This window comes from Engystomops pustulosus, chromosome 2, assembly GCF_040894005.1.
Source record: "Engystomops pustulosus chromosome 2, aEngPut4.maternal, whole genome shotgun sequence".
In the NCBI taxonomy this organism is placed as follows: Eukaryota; Metazoa; Chordata; class Amphibia; order Anura; family Leptodactylidae; genus Engystomops; species Engystomops pustulosus.
The window spans coordinates 109619504-109645110 of NC_092412.1; the positions used below are offsets into that span (position 1 = coordinate 109619504).

The window sequence follows — 25607 nt, forward strand, 5'->3', positions numbered from 1 at the left end:
AAACAGTAGATCCTCCATTACTTTGATGAGATAGAAAAAACCTTGAAAAATAGCTTGAAAAGCAACACATTATGCCTTGTGTAGCCCTGCTCCCCGTTATTGGGTCCAATGAAATTTAAGTTCATAATGAGGAATATCTTGTGAAAAGAATAAATCAAGTTTTTACTTGGATTAAATATAAAGGAGCAAATACTTAACAATAATTTAAAAAAAACAATGGTAGGAATAAAATAGAAAAACCTAAAGCTTGCTGTGCCACTGGAATTGGCACCCTTTACATTAAATTAGTATAGGAACACAGTGGGGGGTTTTACTACTTGTGCCGCAAGGACGACTGTCGGCATCGGAGATCAGCCCGATCGAGCACAGCCTGATGTATTAAAGTGGCGGCTGTTAGTGATTACTGGGTAGACAGAACTAATCAGTCGTGCGCCAGAAAAATGCCGACATTAATGAAGTGTGCGCCCAAATCTTACATGGACTGCGCCTTAATTTTGCTCTCAGACCAATTTTTTCCTGGTCTATTGTGTGCCTAAATTTGCGCCTAAAAATGTCGGCAAGATTCAAATATATGTGGAGGATAATGTGGAAACGTTAGGCCACGCCCAATTGCGCAAAAAAACCTGAAGGTGTCGGGATAGACGGAAACATCTGTTCTTTCTGGCGCAAACTCATTATAAATCTGCAACAATTCTGCACCCAAAAAAACGTAAAATCCGGCATTTTTTGGGCGCAGATACGATAATACTTGTCCCCCGTTATGTCTCGTCTGTGGTAATTTACAATTGAGAATCACCTGTGATTATTGTCAATGCCTGTGTGACATGAATGAGCCACTGAATAATGTCTTCAATGTTTTAAAAAGCCACACAGTATGCCCTGCTTCTTTGTCACACTGATGAAAAGAAAGCATCTGAGGACATCAGAACTGCTATTAGCAAACACAAGATTTCCAGAGGGAAATCACAGTTTTAAGAGTGTGTAATGTTATCAAGAAGTTTGCCAAGCATGGAACCATCATGAACCTCGCTGGACGGGAAAGAGGAAAATTGACAAGAGATATCTTTGAGTGTTCATGTGAATGGTGGAAAAAGCACCACATCAAACATAAAAGATCTGAAGGCCAACTTAGAACTCTCTGGGGTCATGGATTCAACAAGCACTAAGTGAAGCACAGTAATCTTGAAGAGCTTCATGGGTGAAGGCCAAGGAAGAAACCATTGCTGAAGATAAGAAATAAATAACAACTTATCTTTGCCAAAGAGTACCTTGACAAACCACAATCCTTCAACAATATTCTGGGGACTGATGAAAAGAATATACCGTATTTTGCGGCTTATAAGCCGCACCGGACTATAAGGCGCATTAGTCCGATGCGCCTTATATATGTAATAATTACATATATAAGGCGCATCGGACTATAAGGCGCGGGGTCTGGGGGTGTGGCGGAGGTCCGGGGGCGTGGCGGAGGCCCGACGGGACGCGACGGGACGCGACGCCGAGACGCGACGCCGAGACGCGACGGGGAACGCGGGGAAGGTGCGGGGAAGGTGAGGGGGAGGTCGAGGAGGGCAGCGGACCATACTTACATAGGTCCCCGCTACCGGAGACAGCAGATCTCCAGCGGGAACTGCAGACCACGCGGCAGAAGTTGTTCATGCCGCGTGGTCTGCAGTTCCCGCTGGAGATCTCCGGTCTCCGGTAGCGGGGACCTATGTAAGTATGGTCCGCTGCCCTGTGCCCAGCGCCATACATAGGGCGCACCGGACTATAAGGCGCACTTTGGATTTCCACGGAAATCCAAGGCTTTTAAGTGCGCCTTATAGTCCGGAAAATACGGTAGAGCTTTTTTGTAATGCAAAGCAACGGTTGATTTACAGATGAAATGAAGCTCATAGGGAGAATAATTCCCTATCAACAGTTGAGGGTAGTGGAGGACCCATAATGCTATGAGCTGGTTTTGCTACCTCAGGTACTGGAGATCTTGATTGTATCACTGGAATCTTGAAATTATCAAGGGCTTTTAGAGCAAAATGTCCTACCCAGTGTAAGAAAACTGGGTTTGAGTTGAAGATTATGGGCCCTACCAGAGAATCCTGTGTCCCAAGCTGCACCTCTACCACTTTCTCAGCCTGTAATCTAGCTAGTCTCTCCTGCCCTGCTCTTGCATTGACATCTATTTTGCAACAACCACTGACTCCTATTTGCCCTGCTTCTCTAATACTGAAACGCTCCTCTCCTATACTGACTTCTTCGATCCACTGACCACACGCACTGCCTGCTAAAAACAGAAACCTGATCATGATACCGTCCAAACACAGTCTTTTACATGGAAAAATAAAAAAGTTATAGATTTTTGACGGTAGGAAGTGAAAATGAAAATTCAAAAAACAAAAAAAAAGTATCCTATTTGATATAGAACCCATGATATATCACCCTTTAAGCTTCTAAGCTTGACTCATCTTTGCTTATGTTTAGCGGGATGAGATGGCATGTTCATTAATATTACTTTACACCAGTCCATGGTCATGAGATGTCACATAGGTGCAAGTCTCACTGTATCACACTCTCTTTGATAGTAAAGAGCTTTGACATCATATGACCATGACCATGGCCAAGTGCTTATTCCCAGGAAACAATGATTAACATTGCTAAATGACAGCAAATAGAGATTTAGAAAGCCATGAAGAATTGATACAGATAGTATAATGCAAATTGTATAACTTTTAATTGCACAAACAATATCAATTATATGCTCAAATTTGCTTAAGCCCTTTATGCATTATCACGTTGTAACAGGATTGATTATTTATTGTCTTATCAATGTGATATACTGTATATAAAATAGACCTATTCTAATTCTATTTTTATGTGAACACTCTATATTGTAAGATTGATTGAAAAACAGTCCGTCAGTGCTGACTTCTCCCATGTTCTATTTATTGTATATCCAGTTTTGGTCAGGGCTAAAACCCCATCTCATGCTCAAGCCTGCACCTCACTGCTGAACCTTGCAATTAAATTTAGTCTAAGGATTCAAGGCTCTATCACATCTATAGTCTTGCCTTGGCTGGAACAAAAGATGCTGTGATCCAGCATGAATATAGTGCTAATTTGGGTCTGTCGAGGTTTGGTTCTGTCATGGGGGACAGGAAATGGCTCCCCAAAAGATAATTCAACTCATTTAATCTCATCATTACCATAGCCAAGTATCAATTAATTATTTTTTCCATCAATTGTGTTGTTCTTCATTATACAATGTCATTCTTTAAATTTTGTTAATTACACAATTTCATTCTTTCACTTTTTTTTCAAAAAAATTTGCCTACAGATATAAAAGTTAAGGATGTATGAAAAGGGCTCATGGGCTATGCCCTCTTCATATATGATGGGTGTTGGCTGGAGTATGCGCTAATTACTATGTACCCCACGATGACAGTGCAGGGCTGCTAATGGCTTAGGAGAAGGAGCGGGCAATAACAGCAGCTTCAAAATTTTTAAATGACTTTGATCAGGAGTCTGGTAGTCTTTTACTGCATGACTACTGCTGTAAACATACCGGGCACAGCTTATGTGCCCACGTCTTCACTGGACAAAACTCTCTGACCAAATAGAGCAACCCACTGCCACCATAAATGTACTGTTTTTTTCAGTTTGCGCCAAGGGGGTCAAACCATATGTTAGAGGTAGACACAAAAACTCTCTTTATTAATTGCCTTTTTCATTTTCAACGCCATTTGTAAAACAGTTGTATGAAAGTTGGAAGAAAGTTAAATTAAATAATGAAAACATTTTGCCTATTGAACTAAATAATAAAATACCTCATGAGCTCCTTATTGATGCATTTAATGAAAATTACTATATGGACCAAAATCTTCACAATATAAAGTTTGTTTTGTCAATTAATTTGTCACTTACAATAATAAAGTAGCATTTGCCACTATCTGAGACTGGTAATAAGCAGACCTCCAATTCTAAATCAAAATACAGATAACTAAGTGGTCACGCCAAACACGGAATGCAATGTTTAAGTGTTGTAATAACTGATATATAGTGCCTGCAGAAAACAGACCCTCAAAGAATGTATTATCAATCTAAAATATGACAAACTTTAAGGTACCAGCTTTGCTTACTGTGTCTTTATTTATGAAGACAAGCTTCATATGTTTCTTTTGCTAGAAGTTTTCTATTTTGCTTTTGAAATAATTTGATCTAGGGCAGTGGTGGCGAACCTATGGCACTGGTGCCAGAGATGGCACTCGGAGACCTCTCTGTGGGCACACGGGTTGTCTCCCAGGCACAGAGTTTGCCTGACATGGCACCTTGCTGGAGTCTCAGGCAGCCCAATAGTAGTGATCTGCCATTTTATAGTGATCCATTCTGTGCTGCATGGTCCTGAAGGTGTGGACAGGGTGGAATTGGAGCTCAAACATTCCGGTAGCAATAAGTTTGTTACTACATAAATTGCCGTGTTGGCACTTTGGGAAAAGCTAGTGTGTCTTGGGTCTCATTTTGGGCACTCGATCTCTAAAAGGTTCTCCATCACTGATCTAGGGTATGCATATGAAGAAAGATCAGTCACTATTTCTGATGGGCTCGTTTTAGTCACTGAATCTGGAAACTATGGATTTTCAGGATTCTGGATTTTTTCTTAGAACTCTACATTTTGGTGTTCTGCTGTTATCATTCCTGGAAATTTATAAATGAATTGACAACTGGGTAATACCATTTGGGGTGTGTCCATGCACAATTTGACATTGTCCAATCAATGCAGTTACGTTGGTGTAATGATCTGAACTAGTACAGCTCATTAAAGCACCACACCATGCATCTCTTCAGATTGAAAACTTCTAACACATAATCAAAGACCCAAAATTACAGAGATGTTGCTGGGAACCGAATGCATTGCACATTATTTGATGTAGATGTAATCCTATGTATTTTCAAAGGGTTAAATCTGAGGGGTAATGTGCAGATTGGATTCTGGAGTTAAAATCTTGTCATTGATATGTACATTTATGTGTGTGGAAAGTTTACAAGTCCAAAGTGCATATCTGCCATTTGAGAACATTTCCCTGTAGGTGGAACAGGTGCTCAGGTCCAGAACAAGCCAACTCCATTTGGACTTACTGCATAACTAGTACTACTCATGTGTCAACCATTTATGAACTTTGCAAAGAGTTAGTTATGAACAGACATTCAAAGTACCTGTATTACTAGCGTAGCTCTCTGTTTCTTGCTGTACATTGCAGGTTTAAAACCAACAGTTATTAATGTTCCTGCAGTTCCAATGGGAAGAAGTTCTCCAGATTGAGGAGACACAGAGAACTCCAGATCACTCCCTTGAATAAAATATGCACTGAATGGTTCTGGGTACCTGGTAAAAAGAGGAAGAAAGTATTAAGCTGTAATTAGGGTTTTTATTTTCCAGCTTTGTTTTATTAAAAAAAGTAATCAAGATGCTACAATATTAAACTGAAAAGAAAATACAACGAAAGTACAGGTGTGATTTTAACCCTACATAATCCCAGGATGTCTCGGAAGCATATCTCTTTCTACTTTGCTGATTAGCAAGATAGAAATGTCAGTAGTAAACTGCAGTTCAATCCGTCACTCTGTTTTGGCCTCAAATGCCATTACACCTATGTCACGCAGCATCGTGTGCCCTGGGAAATAAGCAAAGGTCATACACCTTAACAGTAAGTGTTCCAAAGACTGATTGAAGTAGTTTATACTTGTTGTACATGTCCTGGGCAATATGTTACACTTTTTTCTTTTTATACACAAATTATCAGAAACGGTCACTTTTTACTTGATAGAAATGTACTTATACATTACACTCTTCATCCCAGTAATGTTTGACCATATTTTAAATTTTCTAAAGTAATAGGTTTTATGCACAATTTAAAATATTTCTCTGGCATAAAGATTACACTTAATTAGGGAAGACTTTCAACAGAGAATGTAATTTATTATTTTATATATATTTTTTTATATATTTATTATATATCCTATCATGTGTAAATTAGCAGTGTTGTGAGTATTTCATAAATTGTATATATTCTAAAGCCCAGAATAAAAATCCAAATGATATTTGTGTAAAAGAACACTTATCAAAATTAGAGAACACTTTCAGATACCAGCAAGTTATTGGTGTTAATTTGTCTCCTGGTGCTTATATCCTAAATTATTTAACAAACACTTTTTAACTGGTGACCTAATTTTCCAGTTTTACCCGTCCTTCAGGCAGCAGGTTGTCCAGGTGAAAGCAAATGGCTGACCCTATCAGCCATAGCAAGAGAGGTTGGTCATTTCAAGTCTGTGATTTTTATAATATTGCATCTTTTCAACTCAACTCATTCAAGTCCCTCAAGAAGGCCGGTCACCCTCGAAAGACAAAGGCAAGAAAGGACAGGATAATGCAGAGAATCTCCATGGGTAATCTTTTGAACATTGCACCTGGAATTGCTTGCAAGTTCAGCACTGAACAGGGTAAGGATCTGTGTCATCATGCAGTGTCTTGACATTTAAGTGCATTCGGACTGAGAGCCACTCTGCAGTGGCCAAGCCTCTTGTTATCAGAAAGAATCAAAAGGAAAGACTCACCTTTGCTAGGGGAATGCTGTGCAGACATATAAATGGTCCACAGTTCATTTTAGTAAACAAAGCAAGTTTAATTTAATTGGGTCTGATGGGAAACGTGTGGTGGCTCCTAAAATACCTAAGAGACTGTTTCAAAGCTGTGGCACCTGGGGGGATGAAGAAGCCCTGTACTGAACCTAAATGGTATTCCTGTATATTTTTTGGTACCATGCCATAGGTGGTAGATATAATATTTCTCTCTATCCAAGACAGACACGAGAGTACAGGATTTAATTTTGGGATGGATTAGTAGCCGCGGGTGCATATGCATTAGTAGCATCTTAAGGGCCCTGTTTTTATTCAGCATATTTATTTTAGTGATCACTCTGCACATTCAAATTGATTGGTAGTGAATAGCTCACAAACTATCAAAAGTCATATGCAAAATTCTGGAGGGAGAATTTTTCCACAATCAGGATAAGACATTTCCAGACAAATTTCTGTGCAGCTTGTTAGAGATTGTTATCTGGAGGAAGCAGGAAGAGTACTTTATAAGCAACACGTAGAAGAAAGTAACGGCACTCACCCACTTGTTAGAAAAGTGTAATGTCCTTTATTCAGGTGAAGAAGCATAAAATCACATGCAGGGAGAAGCAAGCCTTGGCAACGGGTCCGTTTCGCAAATTGGCTTGAGAAAGCGTCACTGAGCGCGAAACGGCCCCGTTGCCAAGGCTTGTTTCTCCCTGCATGTGATTTTATGCTTCTTCACCTGAATAAAGGACATTACACTTTTCCAACAAGTGGGTGAGTGCCGTTACTTTCTTCTACGTGTTGCTTATGGACTTTTATGTTTATTAACTGAGCACCACAGCATGGTCTTGTACCGTGATCTCTGGTTCCAAGATTGGTCTGTGGCTTAATGTGTGTCGAGTGGGGATACTGCTCTGATGGAAGATAGTGCCTGCCAGTTTTCCTTCATGTGAACTTTCCACAGAGTGTACTTTATGTCTAAGTGGGCCTAAATGCTTTGGATTTATTAGCACCAACTTTTAGCAATGCTTTATAGTATCAAAAAAGTGGATAAGATTTAAATATTGGGTGAACATTGTAGTAAACTTACAGAAAATTGTGAGAATATCAAACTTGTTTGGAGTTACCTTTAAAGGAAACCTACCACTTACAAGTGGTAGGTTTAGACACATATACATGGCACCAGCTCAGGGTGAGCTGGTGCCAGAGCATATTTTTGTTAGGGGAACAAAGCCCCTATCGCCGTTTTATAAGTTATATTAACTTATAACTCGGCGCACCGCACTTGGGCACGGCGCACCATGCGCGTGCCCGTGCGTGCCCCGGATTCTAACGTGCTGGAGAGGCGGTGACGTCACCGATCTCCCCGGCACACGCGCGCCTGCGCAACTTAGCACGGGGAAACAGGCCGTGCTAAGTTGCGCAGGCGCGCGTGTGCCGGAGAGCTCGGTGACGTCACCGGCTCTCCAGCACTTTAGAATCCGGCGCACGCACGGGCACGCGCATGGTGCGCCGTGCCCAAGTGCGGTGCGCCGAGTTATAAGTTAATATAACTTATAAAACGGCAATAGGGGCTTTGTTCCCCTAACAAAAATATGCTCTGGCACCAGCTCACCCTGAGCTGGTGCCATGTATATGTGTCTAAACCTACCACTTTTAAGTGGTAGGTTTCCTTTAAGGCAAACCTGTCACCAGGAATGTAATTTTTAGCTGCTGACAGGGCCCTATAACCTATGCTATGATGATTTTAAAACTGCCTTTGTCAGCATTCTGAATGATTTCAGTACTTTATAAAACTTTTTTTCACATTACTTGGCTTTCTGCCATCAGCTTGGGGTGAGTCCTGGGGAGGAGCAGCTCCCCACTTTTTTCCACATGCATTGAACAGGCGGGGAAGGGAGTTCACATTGAAGGTGGTTGCATGGAGAAGAAGGAGAGGGCATCAAGGAGACTGAAGGGGGGGGGGCAGGTGAACCAGCCTGTATGCCTGTGTCTCAAACTCTTTGATGCATTATTCCTGTATCCATCCCTTTCCATGAATTAAAGTTTTTTTTTAAAGTACTGAAATGATTCAGAATTCCAGAACAAATTTTTAAAATCAGTATAGCAAAGACTATTGGAACCTGTCACCAGTTACAAAAGACATTCCTGGTGTTCCGAGAATTAAACATAGACTATTGTTGTTAAACAAAATGGGTAGGAATCAAAGTATAAAACAGTTTCAAATGTTCAGAAAGCAATGCCTTGTAGCACTGTTTAGCAAATAAATTTGACTCATCAGAACACAAACATTGGGGCAGATTTATGAAGCTGTCTGAAAGTCAGAATATTTCTAGTTGCCCATGGCAACCAATCAATGCTTAGATTTCATTTTACCAGTGCTAATGAATATTTTAAAGGGGAGCTGTGATAGGTTACCATGGGCAACTGAGAATATTCTGACTTTCAGACAGTTTGATAAATCTGCCCCATTTTTTCCATGTTAAGAAAAAAAAGAAATATGAAGCTCAGGTTTTCAACGTTCCATCACTCAAAATCTGAATGCCTACATAAAGTCCAGGCAAACATTTTTAACATTTTGTGACCTATGATGGTAGCATCACACTATTAATGTTACCCATGCCAAGACTCAGTCCATCCAACAGTGAACCCTGGGATTTTAAGTTAAAAAAAAAACTTTTGTGCTTTATTCACCAAAGATCGTAATGTTTCTGCTTTTTACACATGGAGCACAATAGTTTTTAACTTAAAATCCCAGAGTGCTGCTGTTCTTTGGATTATCTATCTATATACTGTATTATATTAAAACAAAGTAACATAGAGATGTCTCTTGTTGCAGTGTTATGTCTAAAATAATAAGCAACAAAGCAATGATTGCTATAGCGACACACACTGTCCTGTTGAAATCAGGATTAATTATAATAACTAAATAGCCATTTCACATAACAGAATTTCTTGTTCCATTTAATTGCTGCTTTTGACCTTATACAACTTTTCATTGCTTAGCTTAGGAATCTAGTTGTGATGAAAACTAAATAAATAAAGTCATATTTAATGTTCTAATCAGAAACTAATCCTCCCTTGCAACTGAAATGAAATTCATACAAACAACCTGCTCCTACAGTGTGACTTAACCTTAGCAAATCTTTACCAATTAGAAAAATAATTTAAAGCTTAAATGCCTACTAAAATAATTATAAGCTGGAATACAAGACTAATTAACAATTAATATCAACCTGATCATTAAAAGTTGGAGAAATAAATAATTAGTTTAACAGTTGCAAAAATTGGATCTGATTATGTAATGCTGCAAGGAAAGGGCAATGTAACAATACAGTGTTATCTCAGACAGGGCAGAATGTGCACTTATCCCACCATGTGGGAAGCTATTAACTATAGCCTCTTCTAGAACGGAGAGTTTTTGGTCATTATTTCATATATACAACTTAACCAAATAGAAATAGTGATGGCCTGGCTATTGTTATGAACTTTATAATACATATACACAGGTTTTTATATTCCCAGTTAAGCAAGACTTCAAAAATACAATACATGGATGGATTTTCTATGTGATAAACCACAGTAAAACCTCAATAAATAAACAATTGTTAAATAGCATATAAATCTATATAGACATTCCATTGCTGGTGACATACTAGTAGAAATCTGAAACATGCATTCCTTAAAAAAGTTAGCATGTCTTGTCTACCATATGACCCAATTATGGCACTAACCTTTTCCAATCTACAAAAGTGTACAAAACTTTCTAGTAGGACATAGTAGGTGAGTCTTTCAGCACAGTATATGCAGTGGCATATCCACATAGCAAAAATAGCACTATTATTCCAATTCCAATTTTACCTTCGACAAGGAAAAAACATATACCCTATATGTGACATGCCCTAAATAAACATAATGCAATGTAGCATGAAATAATGAAGATATGTAACAAGGCAGTCATATAAAGGGTACACAAGCCCACGTAATCCATATTGTAATGATGACTGCCAAAAAGAACATTCAACATCATTAGATAAAATTTTAAAGAAGTGACCTGATTTTTACAGATTCTAAAAATTGCAAGACATTTTTGGACAGGTGGGAGGGATTTGCCGGGAAATACCTACATGACGAGACGATAATCTTCCATATTAAGGTTTCAAATACTGTGCTATGGGTCAATGTGTAAAAAAAATAATATAATTTTTAGAATATCTCCAATGCTCAAAGGGAAAAGGGGTGGGAGCATCTTAGACATAGTGGGAAGGAGATGATATGTTGGTTTCTTTGCTTTATTTGCTACAAGAAATAAAAATTAAAATAAAAAAAAAACAGTAAAATATAGAATGAAATAAAAAGGAAATTCTGGTACCTTGTCTGACTAGTTAGTCTGAAACCAACTGCCGATTCTTTGTTGAGTCCAGCTGCTTCAATCTGAATTATATCATCCACATTTGGTTCAGTGGCAACAAACTGTATAGGAAATTTCCATATTCCACCGGTTACACACTGTACAATTAGTAGAGCAGAGTGCCTGATATGTATAAAATATAACGCAATAGAAGAAAGAATTGTTAGATATAACAGATGCATCAAATCGAGGCACAATTGTGTGTACAAAGGTTTATAATAAAAGTTATGTGCACTGTCTTACATTCTATTTATGTTTGAGTAATGTCCATGCATATGGTTATAAAGTGTTGCAGATTATGATGCCGCTATATAAATACAGCTTTATTATTATTTATTATATAGTTCCTTACAAATCTATGAAATCCCAGCTGAAATCAAGAAGTACATGCTATAACGCTATCAAGCTGATGGATTGTATGTACCTATCAAACACTATTCCAAACACTATTCCACACTAAGTACATTTTGTGTAACAAATAACACATTGATGCTGTATTTGCTTCCAATTAAATGTCACATAAACTACATACCGTATATACTCGAGTATAAGCCGACCCGAGTATAAGCCGAGGCCCCTAATTTTACCACAAAATACTGGGAAAACCTATTGACTCGAGTACAAGCCGAGGGTGGGAAATGCATTGGTCACAGCCTCCCCAGTATATAGCCAGCCAGCCCCTGCCCCAGTGTATATAGCCTGCCAGCCCCTGCCCCAGTGTATATAGCCTGCCAGACCCTGCCCCAGTGTATATAGCCTGCCAGACCCTGCCCCAGTGTATATAGCCTGCCAGACCCTGCCCCAGTGTATATAGCCTGCCAGCCCCTGCCCCAGTGTATATAGCCTGCCAGACCCTGCCCCAGTGTATATAGCCTGCCAGACCCTGCCCCAGTGTATATAGCCTGCCAGCCCCTGCCCCAGTGTATATAGCCTGCCAGCCCCCGCCCCAGTGTATATAGCCTGCCAGCCCCTGCCCCAGTGTATATAGCCTGCCGCCACTGCCTGACAGATCGCACAGAAGATATACAGGGGTCACCGGAAAGGTGAGTTTAGATATATTTATTTTTTGACTCAAGTATAAGCCGAGTTTGGGTTTTTCAGCACATTTTTTGTGCTGAAAAACTAGCCTTATACTCGAGTATATAAGGTATGTGTCTATTTCCTAAAATATTAATGAATATGCATACTTATAATGTGAACAAGAATAAAATCAAGCATGAAATTATACATATGTAATACTTTACCTCATTGACTTATTGGGTGCAAAAATGATGTTGAAAATTAATGTGACGATCCCAGATGGTGTATCACGTTCCTTCCTCACTAGCTCAATTCCCACAGATGGTTCCAGCTGAGATTTTGATTCTTCAGATTCATACCTAATTTCATATAGAAATTCTTCTGTGGTACTAAAACCTAATATTAGAAACAAATGGTTAATAGTTTTGCTGACAGTTTCACAAAGGTGATATATTGGCTTCAAGCCTTACATTGTAACATGTAATAAACCGAGTGGAAAGTAAAAATTTAACAAATACAGTAAGTGGCAAGATGCACCAAATCTAGGAAACCATATACATATATATGTGTATATATATATATATATATATATATATATATATATATATATATATATATATATATATATATATATATATATATATATATATATATATACATACCATATGCACAAAGGGGACGCAACATGTAATAGTGTAAAGTGCAACCACACTCCCTCAGAGATTAAAGCCTTAAAATAGCTAAAAAAGTTTTATACCAAAGATCATATAAGCATAGTAACCAAAGTAACTGATGAGGCACAATCATGTTGGCACATACTTCACAAGCTGTTACAAAATAATGAACTTCTCTTTCACATAAGACTGCTAAAACCAAGCTGGTAGGCATTTGATATCAGCAATACCAGGGTGCCCTGACAATACAGAGCATTCAGAGGGGTACAAACAATTTATCCACAAGACTATTTTTGGGTGTAAAATCTTGAGAATTAGCAATGTTGGTGGCAAGCAAGACACCAGAGGACAAGTATATTTCAGGAGTAGATTTGTGGTACTGTAACCAGAGCATTTGCCTTTTAGAGTATCAGAACTATAAAGAATAAATGGTCTACGACTGCCATCCTTCTCCCCTGTACCCAAACCTTATCTCGGAAGACCCAAAAGAATATCAGAGGACAACATAAAAAGAAACACTATGAACTCGGAGTGACTTGAGCCAACCTTTAAGGATACCTGAGGGGTTTTAACACAGATTGTCCCACCTCTCAATGAAGCAGATTCCACTCTGGTAATCAGGAGAGGAGGATCTAACTAATTCCTGTGTAAATTCCGTGCAAATGCACAATCAATAAAGTTAGCAGCAGCCCATAAATTTAATGAAGCCGACACGGATGTAACAATATTTTATCACATCATATGCTTCTATAAATTAATAACACATAGAGTAACCACAGTCTTACTTTAATATATCAGTTATGAAGAAACAAAAGTAATCGCAAACTTTAATATGAAACAGTACAGAATGTTCATAACTTTATGACAGATAAGAGAAACACAAAATTAAAAAAGAACACTTCTTTTGTGTTTTAAGTGTTCCCCAAGGCAGTTTTATAATAGTATTGTTTCCAAAGATGTTTCCTAATTTTAAGCCCTTTCTACAGGGTATGTTGTTTCTAATTGGAAATAGCACTGTCAAAAAAATCTGAAAACAAGTAACATATAAAACAGAAAACCGCTCATTGTTTCGCAAAATAAAGTAATCTATGAATATATCATTTAAAAAATCTATTTATTCTAAGGAAGGAATCGTTTTAATACATTGCTCTCTTCCAAGCTGATTATGTTGCAGAAAATGGGGTTAAAAAGATAGCATACATTGTCATTTCTATAGACTAGATAATTCTGATAATGTGTAGTTGTCATAGGAGCTGTAACATGGTAGCTATATTCTTGTAGGGATATACTGTCTTATAAAAGATATACAGCATACCGTATTTTTCGCCCTATAAGGCGCACCGGACTATAAGGCGCATTAGTCCGATGCGCCTTATAGAATGCATATAAGTGTATATCTCTTTAATATCATATAATAAAGTGAAACCTCCCTTGGATAAGTACCGTATTTTCCGGACTATAAGGCGCACTTAAAAGCCTTGGATTTCCGTGGAAATCCAAAGTGCGCCTTATAGTCCGGTGCGCCCTATGTATGGCGCTGGGCAGCGGACCATACTTACATAGGTCCCCGCTACCGGAGACCGGAGACAGCAGATCTCCAGCGGGAACTGCAGACCACGCGGCAGAAGTTGTTCGTGCCGCGTGGTCTGCAGTTCCCGCTGGAGATCTGCTGTCTCCGGTCTCCGGTAGCGGGGACCTATGTAAGTATGGTCCGCTGCCCAGCGCCATACATAGGGCGCACCGGACTATAATCTTATAGTCCGGAAAATACGGTACTTATCCAAGGGAGGTTTCACTTTATTATATGATATTAAAGAGATATACACTTATATACATTCTTGGTTACACAGGGAGTAACATGCTATTTGAGGTATATTATATTCCATAAAGAACAGCATTGCAATAGTTACATTCTGTGAGGATTCAGATGATATAAATTGTCCCCTTATTTAAAAAGTCCCTTGGCTGAGCACCACACCTTGGTGTAATGTTTTGCGGATGGCTGCTACCAGCTTGGTCATATTATCCTTTGTGATTCTTTCAGGTAATCTGATGTAATTTGCTGTGTTTCTGACCTCTTGCCTTTGACTATTCTTTTGCCTCACAGTTTTGGTTTGCTTGCTGTCTGATGTGTGTGTTTATTTTGTATCTGTACTTTGAACTAGAGATAAGTGGACCTGAACTTTTCATTCAAATGCACCCCACCTGACCCAAATAAATGTCTGATATGGCTGTTAACACCACTAGCTACTAGCCATGGCTAGTACTAGCCACGGAACAATAACAATAAAAAACATGGCTAGTTGCTATGGGCATTAATATGGCAGATTAGCTGACTGATAGACACCCAAATCGGCAATAGGCGTAGGTCTCGGGGTATGCAACCGGACGGGAAGTTTGAGTCTACTAATTTTTACTGTAAACTTATCCATGATCGGGATTGGCAACCAAACTTCCTTTCTTCATTGACACTCTGTCTGTAGCCCATCTATGACTTACAGATACTTCAAACTTCTTCTCAAATCACCAAAACTGTGTTTTGGGTATTTCAGTTTTATAGTATTCACTAAATGGGACAAATACTAAGTAGTAAAGATTTTACTACTTTTACTACTTCAGACATTTTCAGATGCAGTAACTGCACTGCACTGATTGTTATTATTTTCTCTATTTTAATAGCCAATTCGGCAAAGTTGCATAATTTGGAGTATTCATTATTTTGTGGTTTAATCATGCAATTATTGGACCAAGTATAAGACAGACTGCAAGTCTGTAATATTCTCATGCCTTACTTCCAAGTTGGGATTAAGTATCCATCAATGTCTGAAGACTAGTATACGAAAAAATACCATAAAAACAATGATACAACAGTGTCACTGTTTACAGGGAAGCAGGAAAAGTATAAAAAAAGCAAATACAAGTATGATGTCAAGGATACAATAATTATGCTCTTGTTACTAGTAATGCATAGGTACTCGGTAGAAAGTACATAGTATTGAAGATCTTAATAACAAGAGAGCCACCTGTAAACATACAGTATAAGAAGAAAAACAAAACAGCAGCAAACTTTATACAGCCTACAGTGGTTCATAGGTTTGTACACATTGTTCCTACAAAAGGTATCTCTAAGGCCTCATTCTCATTCGATACTTATAACTCATAACTAATATTTCAGGAAAAGTGGGGAAAGGACCTTAAAATGCACTTCACTTAAGAACAATGCCATTTCTTATTCACAATCGGTAAAAATACATTCAAATGGGCAATGATATATCCTGGAACTTCAAAAACCCTTGTGTAGCCTTCTTAAGAATATAGCTAACATTCAAGTTCCATGGGGCAGAAGTTGCCCTACTCTCTCAGCCTGGAACACCTTACAAACCACGACATAACCATAAGCTCACGTGTTTTATTGGTAACAATTCAACTATTTAAACCATTTCAGAACTTACGACATCCACGCACAGTTCTTTTCTTATGCAACTCCATAAAGTCCACATCTCAAATAAGAAAAAATAAGTGCTTGCAACATATTTGTCTCCTTTGGCTTTAATGGGTATGTGCATTCTGTGTTTTTTACTGACAACACTAAACTAATAAATAATTTTTACAATCCTTAGTAAAGTGTGTTGCATTTGCAGTATTCACCATCCACTACTGATTTGACATGCAATGTGAGGAATAAATTCTATGTGACAGCGCACAACTGTATGTTTACCCAGTACAACTGTTCTCCAACTGCATTATTAACAATATAAAATCACATTTTCAATTCTACTAAACCAATCATCCATAAACATTATTGTATTGTAAAAGATGTCTCAGCCTCTTACAGGTTTCACCTGCATAATCATTTTCCATAATTCTTTCCGTTTAATTATGTCGACTATGTTTATTCAGCCAATGTTGCCTGACATGCTTGATATTATTGAGAATCTCCAGGGTTTATTCTTGGCTAAGTGGCTCAAATATGGGATTACTGATTTGCCTATTTACATTTCTCTACTTTGCGATTATTCTGCCCTATTTATGAACTGGAAAATTGTCTTAATACACAAAACACACATGTGTGATTTCAATACTACAATATTATTTAGAGAAGCACATTTCTGCAGACATGTTTAAGTTGGTAGCTAACAAAGTATGAATGTGCAGCAGATGGTTTTATGACAGGCATCAGGTTTATATATGACTAGTACTATTATAATACCACCAAGTACATTATGGAATCTGTCAATATTTTAAATGATTCTAGATTCGTATGTGTCAGAGCATTTCATTATTAGTCTCTTAGCCTGGAAGAATGTCATGTTCCAATCAATACCTGCCTTTTCATCCAAACACAAGAATCCGTAAACAAGTTTTATTGCGATGGCATAAATAGACTCTGATACCAGTGGCAAGATTACTTCTCTCAGTGCAGAAAAACCCGTAGCCGCTTGAATTAATAAAATACCATACTGCGGCAGCATTAAATATAATTTTATTCTCCCTACTGTACCTCAAGCTGTTCTCTTGGTAATTAATTGAAGTCAAGAATGCAATAGGCACTTGCTATGAGGATGTACATTAATGTGACATAGTGGAGACGATTAAGTAACAGCACTTAAACTTGCACCAAAGGGCACTAATTAATAACCCCATAGAGTTGTCATTGTTTGTGAAGACATTGAAGTATGAATCAAAGCAACAGCAGAAAAGTCCTTTAGGCAAAATCTGCAGCAAGGAATTTGTGCCAGTGTTTTTCATTACATATAAAAATAGAATTCGAAAGTTTTGTGCACATATTTTCACATGCTAACAAGGTTTAAAGTTTACTTTTAGCTTAACTATTCAGTTGGATTTACAAGCAGATACTGAATCATCCAAGGAGCAACATTTGTATTTATTTACTTTGCCTATACAGCAGAACCAACGTTTACTGCAGAACTGTGTAGATATTGATATCAGGCACAATCTAATTTCCCTACCTGAATCACACACTGGAGCCAATTAACATATGGGTCTGTTTTGAAAGCGTTAAAGGAATATCCAGAGGAGACAATTTACAAAGACCATATACAGTACATATTGCCCTTGTTTAGATTTGGTAAACAGTAAGCCCCCATTCTGCCTCAATCAAAAATTTTAAATATACTGTAGCATACTGATTTGCACAGAGAATAGAATTTGGGAAGCTGTGGAGGAGGGTTGAGAACTGGATACAGCAGATCAGCTCTCAGGAACTTGAATAGTGGCTGAGTTGCAATTGCTAAACATAAACATTACTAAGAGAAGGCTTTTTTTGTATCTTGTTCCATTCTCAGGGCACCAACATCTAAGAACAGCTGATTGATAAGGTGTATGGTATCAGCCCCCACTTATTTGATTTGACGAGCTATCCTAACAACATCTAGTAATCCAAAAATTAAATCCAATTAAAATATGCAAGAAATTAAAACTTCAAAAATGTTCTACTATGGCGCCTGCTATAATAAAAAATCTGATGTAAATACTTTTGTGTAAAAACTACAAAAGTGCTTAAGGAATGATACCTTTATTGGCTAACCAGAAAAATTATATTTGGTGCAAGCTTTCAGGGCACACAGGCCCCTTCTTCAGGCATGGATACAAATGAAGCACTGAGAGAAAAACACAATATTTGAGGGATGTTACAATCTCCAAGCCATTCTTCATAAGGACAACAGGCTAAAGGACATATTCCCGGACCTACCCCTCCTTGCTTACAAACAGCCACCAAACATAAGGAATCTCCTGGTAAGAAGTGCCCTCTCACCACCAACACAGACGGGCACTTTTCCCTGCCAGAACAAAAGATGCAAGACGTGTGTGCATGTTCTATCATCAAGCACAGTCCACATCCCCAACACACAACAGGAGTATAAAATCCCAGGCACATTCTCCTGTAGATCCTCCAATGTTGTGTACATGATACTGTGCATGAGGTGTCACACAAATAATATATACATTGGGGAGACCCAACAAAAACTTCAGAGGAGGATGAATTCTCACAGACACACCATAAGTGAGGGGATGGACACACCTGTGGGAAAACACTTTTCTGGACCAGGCCACAGCGAGAAGGATTTAAAGGTCCTAATACTGAAAGGTGACTTTAAGGACAGCAGAGAAAGGAAAACCTGGGAGTTCAAACTGATGATGACCTTCCAGTCACTGACACAAGGCCTCAATATTGCACCTGGATTTATGGCTCATTACATGGACTGACTTCAATCCCCACAAGAGACTAACTCCAGACCCCTGCCATCCTAGCCCCCCACCCCCTGCCCATCACCCTTCTCTGTGTAACATAACCTCTAGTTTTATTGCCCCAGCTTATCTTAATTGAGTCTCACCATATGTACTAATTATCTTGTTGTAACATCCCTCAAATATTGTGTTTTTCTCTCAGTGCTTCATTTGTATCCATGCCTGAAGAAGGGGCCTGTGTGCCCTGAAAGCTTGCACCAAATATAATTTTTCTGGTTAGCCAATAAAGGTATCATTCCTTAAGCACTTTTGTAGTTTTTACACAAAAGTATTTACATCAGATTTTTGATTTTTCCTGGCTAACACGGTACGTCAACAATTTTCTCAACATGCTATAATAAAAAGAAAATCTTAGAATAGTACATTTTCATTATTTGATCCCTGCCAGCTGCTTGACAGCTTCTAGAAAAAAAAGTTTTTTTTAATTTTATTTTGCACTACTTTTTTATGGTAAATGCATTTTCAGACATTCTTATGTTATACGTATATGAAGTCATTTGTAAAACTACAGTTGAAATATCTAATGAACAACTTGACAGTTTGACACAAGTGGGGAACTGAAAGACATAGGACAGGTTCACAGTCTGGTCGTAGCCTGATCACATACTGTAAAATCTGTCTAGTATAGAAAACAATTTCATGCTTCATGTACTAACCATTGCTGACTTGAACCTCTTCTTGTACATATAGTGCCTTTTCCATTGGTTTTATGTTTTGACTTGATGGCAACATAGCAGATTGACCGGGAACAACACCAGTTAACAATACTTCTACTCTCTCTTCAGTCCGAGATCTTGCCTTGCAACACACCACAGCTGGAAAATGAACCATAAAAATATTCCAAACAAATAGATGTTAAGTTTTGAAAGAATTCAATCACAAATTCATACTTTAAATGTATACTTTATTATGTTACATATTTATAAACCAAAAAGGGCCTCTACAGATGGTGAAAATAAATCCCAAAACCCACTCATGAATGACAAACAAAATAAAAAGAGTCAAGCAGTAAGCAATATATAAAAATGGAACCTCAATGAAGCCAAACTAACATAATGCAATCTAGTCTATCAATATTAAGTAGACTAGAATGGCATAAACCCCTTACAATATCACAAGATTATAATAAATAGTTAATACCAATGTCTATAGACTAGTATACGAAAAAATACCATAATCAAAAAACAATGATACAACAGTGTCACTGTTTACAAGGAAGCAGGAAACGGAAAATGAAAGCAGCAAGAACTAGGGAAACTGGGAAGGGAAAACTGTCCTTTACTCTACGGTTAAGCTAGTCCCTGCCTGGGGATGATAACTAGCTTACCCGGACTAGCTCTGGACCCGACAACTCCTCTCTCTCTGAACGCGAAGACCTTTCCAGATAGTAGGGAAAGGACTAAAGTATCCTAGGGTCTGGTGTACTAAATTTCGGCCCCCCTAAATAAACAATTACTGCAAGTAAAATCTTGGCGGACAAGCAATCCCTGCATGCACACAAACACACAACCGAGACTGACTGCTGGAAGAAGGGCAATAGAAAGGACAAGAATATTGGGTAACACCCAGAGCAGGTCCAGAAAACACTCACCAGAAAACAAACACAGACAAAGGATGACAGACAGGAAAGTAGTGAATAAATACAGGTGAAAAGACAAACATTAGTTTACTATTTATCACCTGTACTTTTAATTTCACAATCAAAAAAGCTTCAAATCTTTAGTTACGCTTTAGCTTTATAGACTATGTACATTGGCATCTCTGTTAAATAACTTGAAATTAAATGAAATGGGGTTATTTGTCCAGTTTTGGTGTTTATCTGTGATTGCATTCACCTAAATGTTCTGATTCATAATACCATAGAATTCAAAGTGAGTTTATTTTCTTTACTTTTGTTTTATATTTATGGTGCACCTACTGTACTGTATACATTCTTAATTTTACCATCCAATTAAAAAAAAATTGGATGGAGTGAGCATGATTCGGTTTTCAAAGAGACAGAAGGAACCATAACAATTTTTGGACAATTGGTGGATAAAGCACCAAGTTAAAGGAAACCTACCACTTCTGAAGGTAGGTATGAGATGTAAACACCGGGCACCAGCTCAGGGTGAGCTGGTGCTGGAGCTTACCTTAGCTAGTGTTTTAAACCGCTATATCGCGGTTTAAACACATTTTGATTTACAGCCCCAAGGTAGCTTCAGCGCTGTGCGCGGCCGTGCGCGTGTGACGCCTCCGGCACTTCCTATGGAGGCGCGCACGGCCGCGCGCAGCGCCGAAGCTACCTTGGGGCTGTAAATCAAAATGTGTTTAAACCGCGATATAGCGGTTTAAAACACCAGCTAAGGTAAGCTCCGGCACCAGCTCACCCTGAGCTGGTGCCCGGTGTTTAAAACTCATACCTACCTTCAGAAGTGGTAGGTTTCCTTTAATATTATTTTTTTCGATTTAGGGTGCACCCATTTTTTTTTTGCTGTGTAATGCTGGTCACATACCTGAGACATAACCCCAAGTAGATCACATAAATGATGCTGCTACTTTTTGATATTGCTTTCTTCTTATATACAACTGTATTACTAAATACTATACTTAAGGGAACACACACACACAGTGATTAACTGCATTCTGTCTTACATAGAGATAATTTTTTAGCTTAGGAAGCCCTGACTCACTGTGTTCTTCGGAGCAGTGGTGGTGCGATCAGGTCAATGGGAGCACCAAATATTGTAAAGCAAGCACTTAAATCTTGTAATATTTGGACTTTAGACAGCATAACATTAGATTATAGAGTCTTAAATTTTTTCCAGATTTATCACGTTGGCTGATGCTGTATTAAAAAGTTTGTGCATTTTAAGACAGTCTCGTATAAATATACACCTATTAGATTGGTGTGAATCAAATGATGCATGCACCAGCATTTTGTCACAATTTTGATTTTAGAATGTTGTTTCCTAGGGCCGCAAGTGCTTTATATTTCTATCTTTTTCAAATGTATATGTTTTTGGTTTTTTTTTTGCATGAGTTGCTATTGGAATGTTCAATAAGCAATGGAGGGCCTGGAAAAAAAAAAACTATCTAAGTGTGAACATAGCCTTAAGCTATATAGTGTAAGTATGACTAAACTTTTTTGTGGAACATTTTCTCTATTAATAAATTTTTTTTTTCATTTTTGAAGAAATGTCTCTCTTTCGGAAGAAACTCATTAATCTTGAGCTCTGTTCAGTTTTCTATGTTTACAGATCATTAAATTGCTCACAGGTGATTGCAAAGTGTGAAACCAGCAGGAGATTGTTTCCCTCAGAAAATAATCAAGAAATCGAGCTTCATATAACTGAACTTTAAAAACATTCAACCTTTATACTTTTACATTCCACACACAGACATACAAGATATATTTCTCAATATCTGAAATCAGAATAAACCTTTTTATTACTGTATGCAAAGTCAAGTTTCATTAGTATTTTTAGTAAATTTCATTAGTATTTGGTACCATTTCCCTTAAAGGGGTATTCCGGGAATATGAACATCTGATACAAAAACCCATGATGCTATAAATAAATGAATATAACAAAACTCAATGTCATTAGTTAGAAAATGGAGCTTAAACAGTTTGATTTTATGATTCATAAAATTTTATGGCCTCTCTATGAAGTTTTAACCAAGATGGCTGCCACTGGAAACTGCAGGTCCCTTGCTCCTATAGTTCTCACTAACTCCTCCACCATCTTATTTTCTGCCCCCAGTGAGGATGCAACTGTCCTGCTTTGTTACCATAGTAACGATGTGTAATTGCCATGATGGCACATCACCAAAACACTGGCTTTACTGGATGCACTGCAACCAACCGACGACAGCCAAACATAGTGGTGATCACATGACCCGTCCAGGCAGGTGCAGGCTATGTGATGTGGACATGTTTCCAGCAGCCATCCTCTGTCCTGTGTCTTCTCCGCACAAAGGAAATGAATTGACTAATTAAAGGGCCAGTAGCATTTTAATTTTCCATCACAATGTATGTCAGCAGCATTTTAAATAACAGCTAATTACATATAGGCTTATATTTTAATGTTTAATATTTTGTATATGAATTATGCCTATTTCTGGAATTCACCTTTAAACTGTATTACTCGTGTGAATTCCATAGGCTTCTCACAATAGTTGGTCGAAATTTGGGCCCACTTATTCTGACAGAACTGGTGTAACTGAACCATATATGTAGGCCGCCTTGCCCGCACTTGCCTCTTCAGCTTTGCCCATAAATTTTCAGTAGAATTGAGATCAGGGCTGATGGCCTCTCCACAACATTAACTTTGTCAACCTTAAGCCGCTGTGTAATCAGTTTTGCAGTATGCTTGGGGTCATTATCCATTTGGAAGACACATTTGTGCCAAAGCTTTAACTTTGTGGATGATATCTTGAGATGTTGCTTCAGTATTACCACATAATGTTCTTTTCTCCTGCAGCCAGTGGCGTAACTACCGCCGTAGCAGCCGTAGCAGCTGCTACGGGGCCCATGAGGTTCAGGGGCCCGGGGATGCACGGACCCTGTGGTCAGTGCTTTGCCAAGTGGTCCGGCAGTGCACTGCCAGGTGCCTGGCACATCGTGTCCCCGGGCCCCTCCCTCTGTGTTCCGGCTACCGCCCACCTCTCTCCTGGCCCACCCTCCACTCCTGGATCGCCCAGTCCCTTCCCCGTCCGCCGGCACAGGTAACCGCGGCCTGCCTACCCCCTGCATAGCGAGGCACAGTTGATGACCACGCCCCCCGCCCCAGCGAACGCACCCCTCTCTCCCTCCCGCTCCAGCCAACGCATCGCCCTCTCCCTCCCGCCCCAGCGAACGCATCGCCCTCTCCCTCCCCCCCCAGCGAACGCATCGCCCTCTCCTTCCCGCCCCAGCGAACGCATCGCCCTCTCCCTCCCGCCCCAGCGAACGCATCGCCCTCTCCTTCCCGCCCGGCGAACGCACCCCCTCCCCCGCCCGAGCGCACAACCATAAACCCCCCCCCCCCTCCTGCCCGAACACCCGCCGGAACAACCGCCTGACGCCACGGCCGGGTGGTCACCTACACATCCTAAAAGGTAAGTAAATACATATGTATTTATCGGTCTGTATATGTATATTGTATAAATATATATGTATATACTGTGTATATTGTATATATATATATGTATATACTGTGTATATTGTATATATGCATATACTGTGTATATTGTATATATATATATATATATATATATGTATATACTGTGTATATTGTATTTATGTATATACTGTGTATATTGTGTGTATATATATATATATATATGTATATACTGTGTATACTGTGTATATTGTGTATATTGTATATTTGTGTATATTGTATATATGTACATACTGTGTATTTTGTATATATGTGTATACTGTGTATATTGTATATATGTATATACTGTGTATATTGTATATATGTACATACTGTGTATATGGTATATATGTACATACTGTGTATATGGTATATATGTGTATACTGTGTATATTGTATATATGTGTATACTGTGTATATTGTATATATGTGTATACTGTGTATATTGTATATATGTGCATACTGTGTATATGGTATATATGTATATACTGTGTATATTGTATATATGTACATACTGTGTATATGGTATATATGTACATACTGTGTATATGGTATATATGTGTATACTGTGTATATTGTATATATGTACATACTGTGTATATTGTATATATGTGTATACTGTGTATATTGTATATATGTGTATATTGTATATATGTACATACTGTGTATATTGTATATATGTACATACTGTGTATATTGTATATATGTATATACTGTGTATATTGTATATATGTATATAGCGTGTATATATGCATAGATGCAAATGCTGTATTTATTGTGTGTATATATATAAATATATGTATATGTATGTGTGTTTTTGTATATGCTGTGCATATAGTATGTATGTATATGCTGTATATACTGAATGTGTGTGTATTTGTTGTATGTGTGTATATTCTGTATGTATATGCAGTATGTGTGTATTTGGTCTTTTTATACTGCATGTGTATATATGGTCAGTGTATATACTGTGAGTTTGTATACACTCTGTATTAGTGCACAAATGTGTGTGTATACTTGTATGTATATGGGTGCAACTATACACGTGTAGAACTTTATGTGTGTGTATATAAGTATATAAAGGTGTGTATAAATTTGTGTAATTGTAGAAATATGTCTGTGTAGGGGCAATTCACAAGAACGTATGGGGGACGTATATCTGGCTGCAATTTGCTGACGGATATACATCCCTCATAGGCGACTATAGTGCCTCGGCTCGGTACGGTGAGCACAACGAGTACTCACTGTTTCGAGCTGTGGCCGCAACAGAGATCTGTGGCCATAAGAATGACCATGCGGCTCTATACTCTATGGAGAGGGGAGGGGTGAGCCGCGATCACCTACCCAGCGCGTCTGATGTGTGCCTGCCAGGCTCTAGCCTGGCGTGTACACGTTTATGTGAATGCAGCCTACATATGTCTATTTTTTTGGAGGGGAAGGGGGGGCCCCATGCAGAAATCTGCTATGGGGCCCAGCCTCTCCTAGTTACGCCACTGCCTG

General features: G+C 38.6%; 1 protein-coding gene across 4 annotated transcripts in view; it reads right to left on the reverse strand.

Moving 5' to 3' along the window:
• Nucleotides 1–25607, reverse strand: part of CFAP47 (cilia and flagella associated protein 47) — a 381927-nt gene that overhangs the window by 7758 nt on the left and 348562 nt on the right. For all 4 annotated transcript variants that reach the window (XM_072135929.1, XM_072135930.1, XM_072135931.1 and 1 more), the window contains exons 61-64: nucleotides 19644–19802; nucleotides 12268–12439; nucleotides 10985–11146; nucleotides 5209–5377 (exon numbers count right to left, since the gene is read on the reverse strand). In XM_072135929.1, the coding sequence (XP_071992030.1) occupies nucleotides 5209–5377; nucleotides 10985–11146; nucleotides 12268–12439; nucleotides 19644–19802 (662 nt within the window). The remainder of the gene's footprint in view (nucleotides 1–5208; nucleotides 5378–10984; nucleotides 11147–12267; nucleotides 12440–19643; nucleotides 19803–25607) is intronic.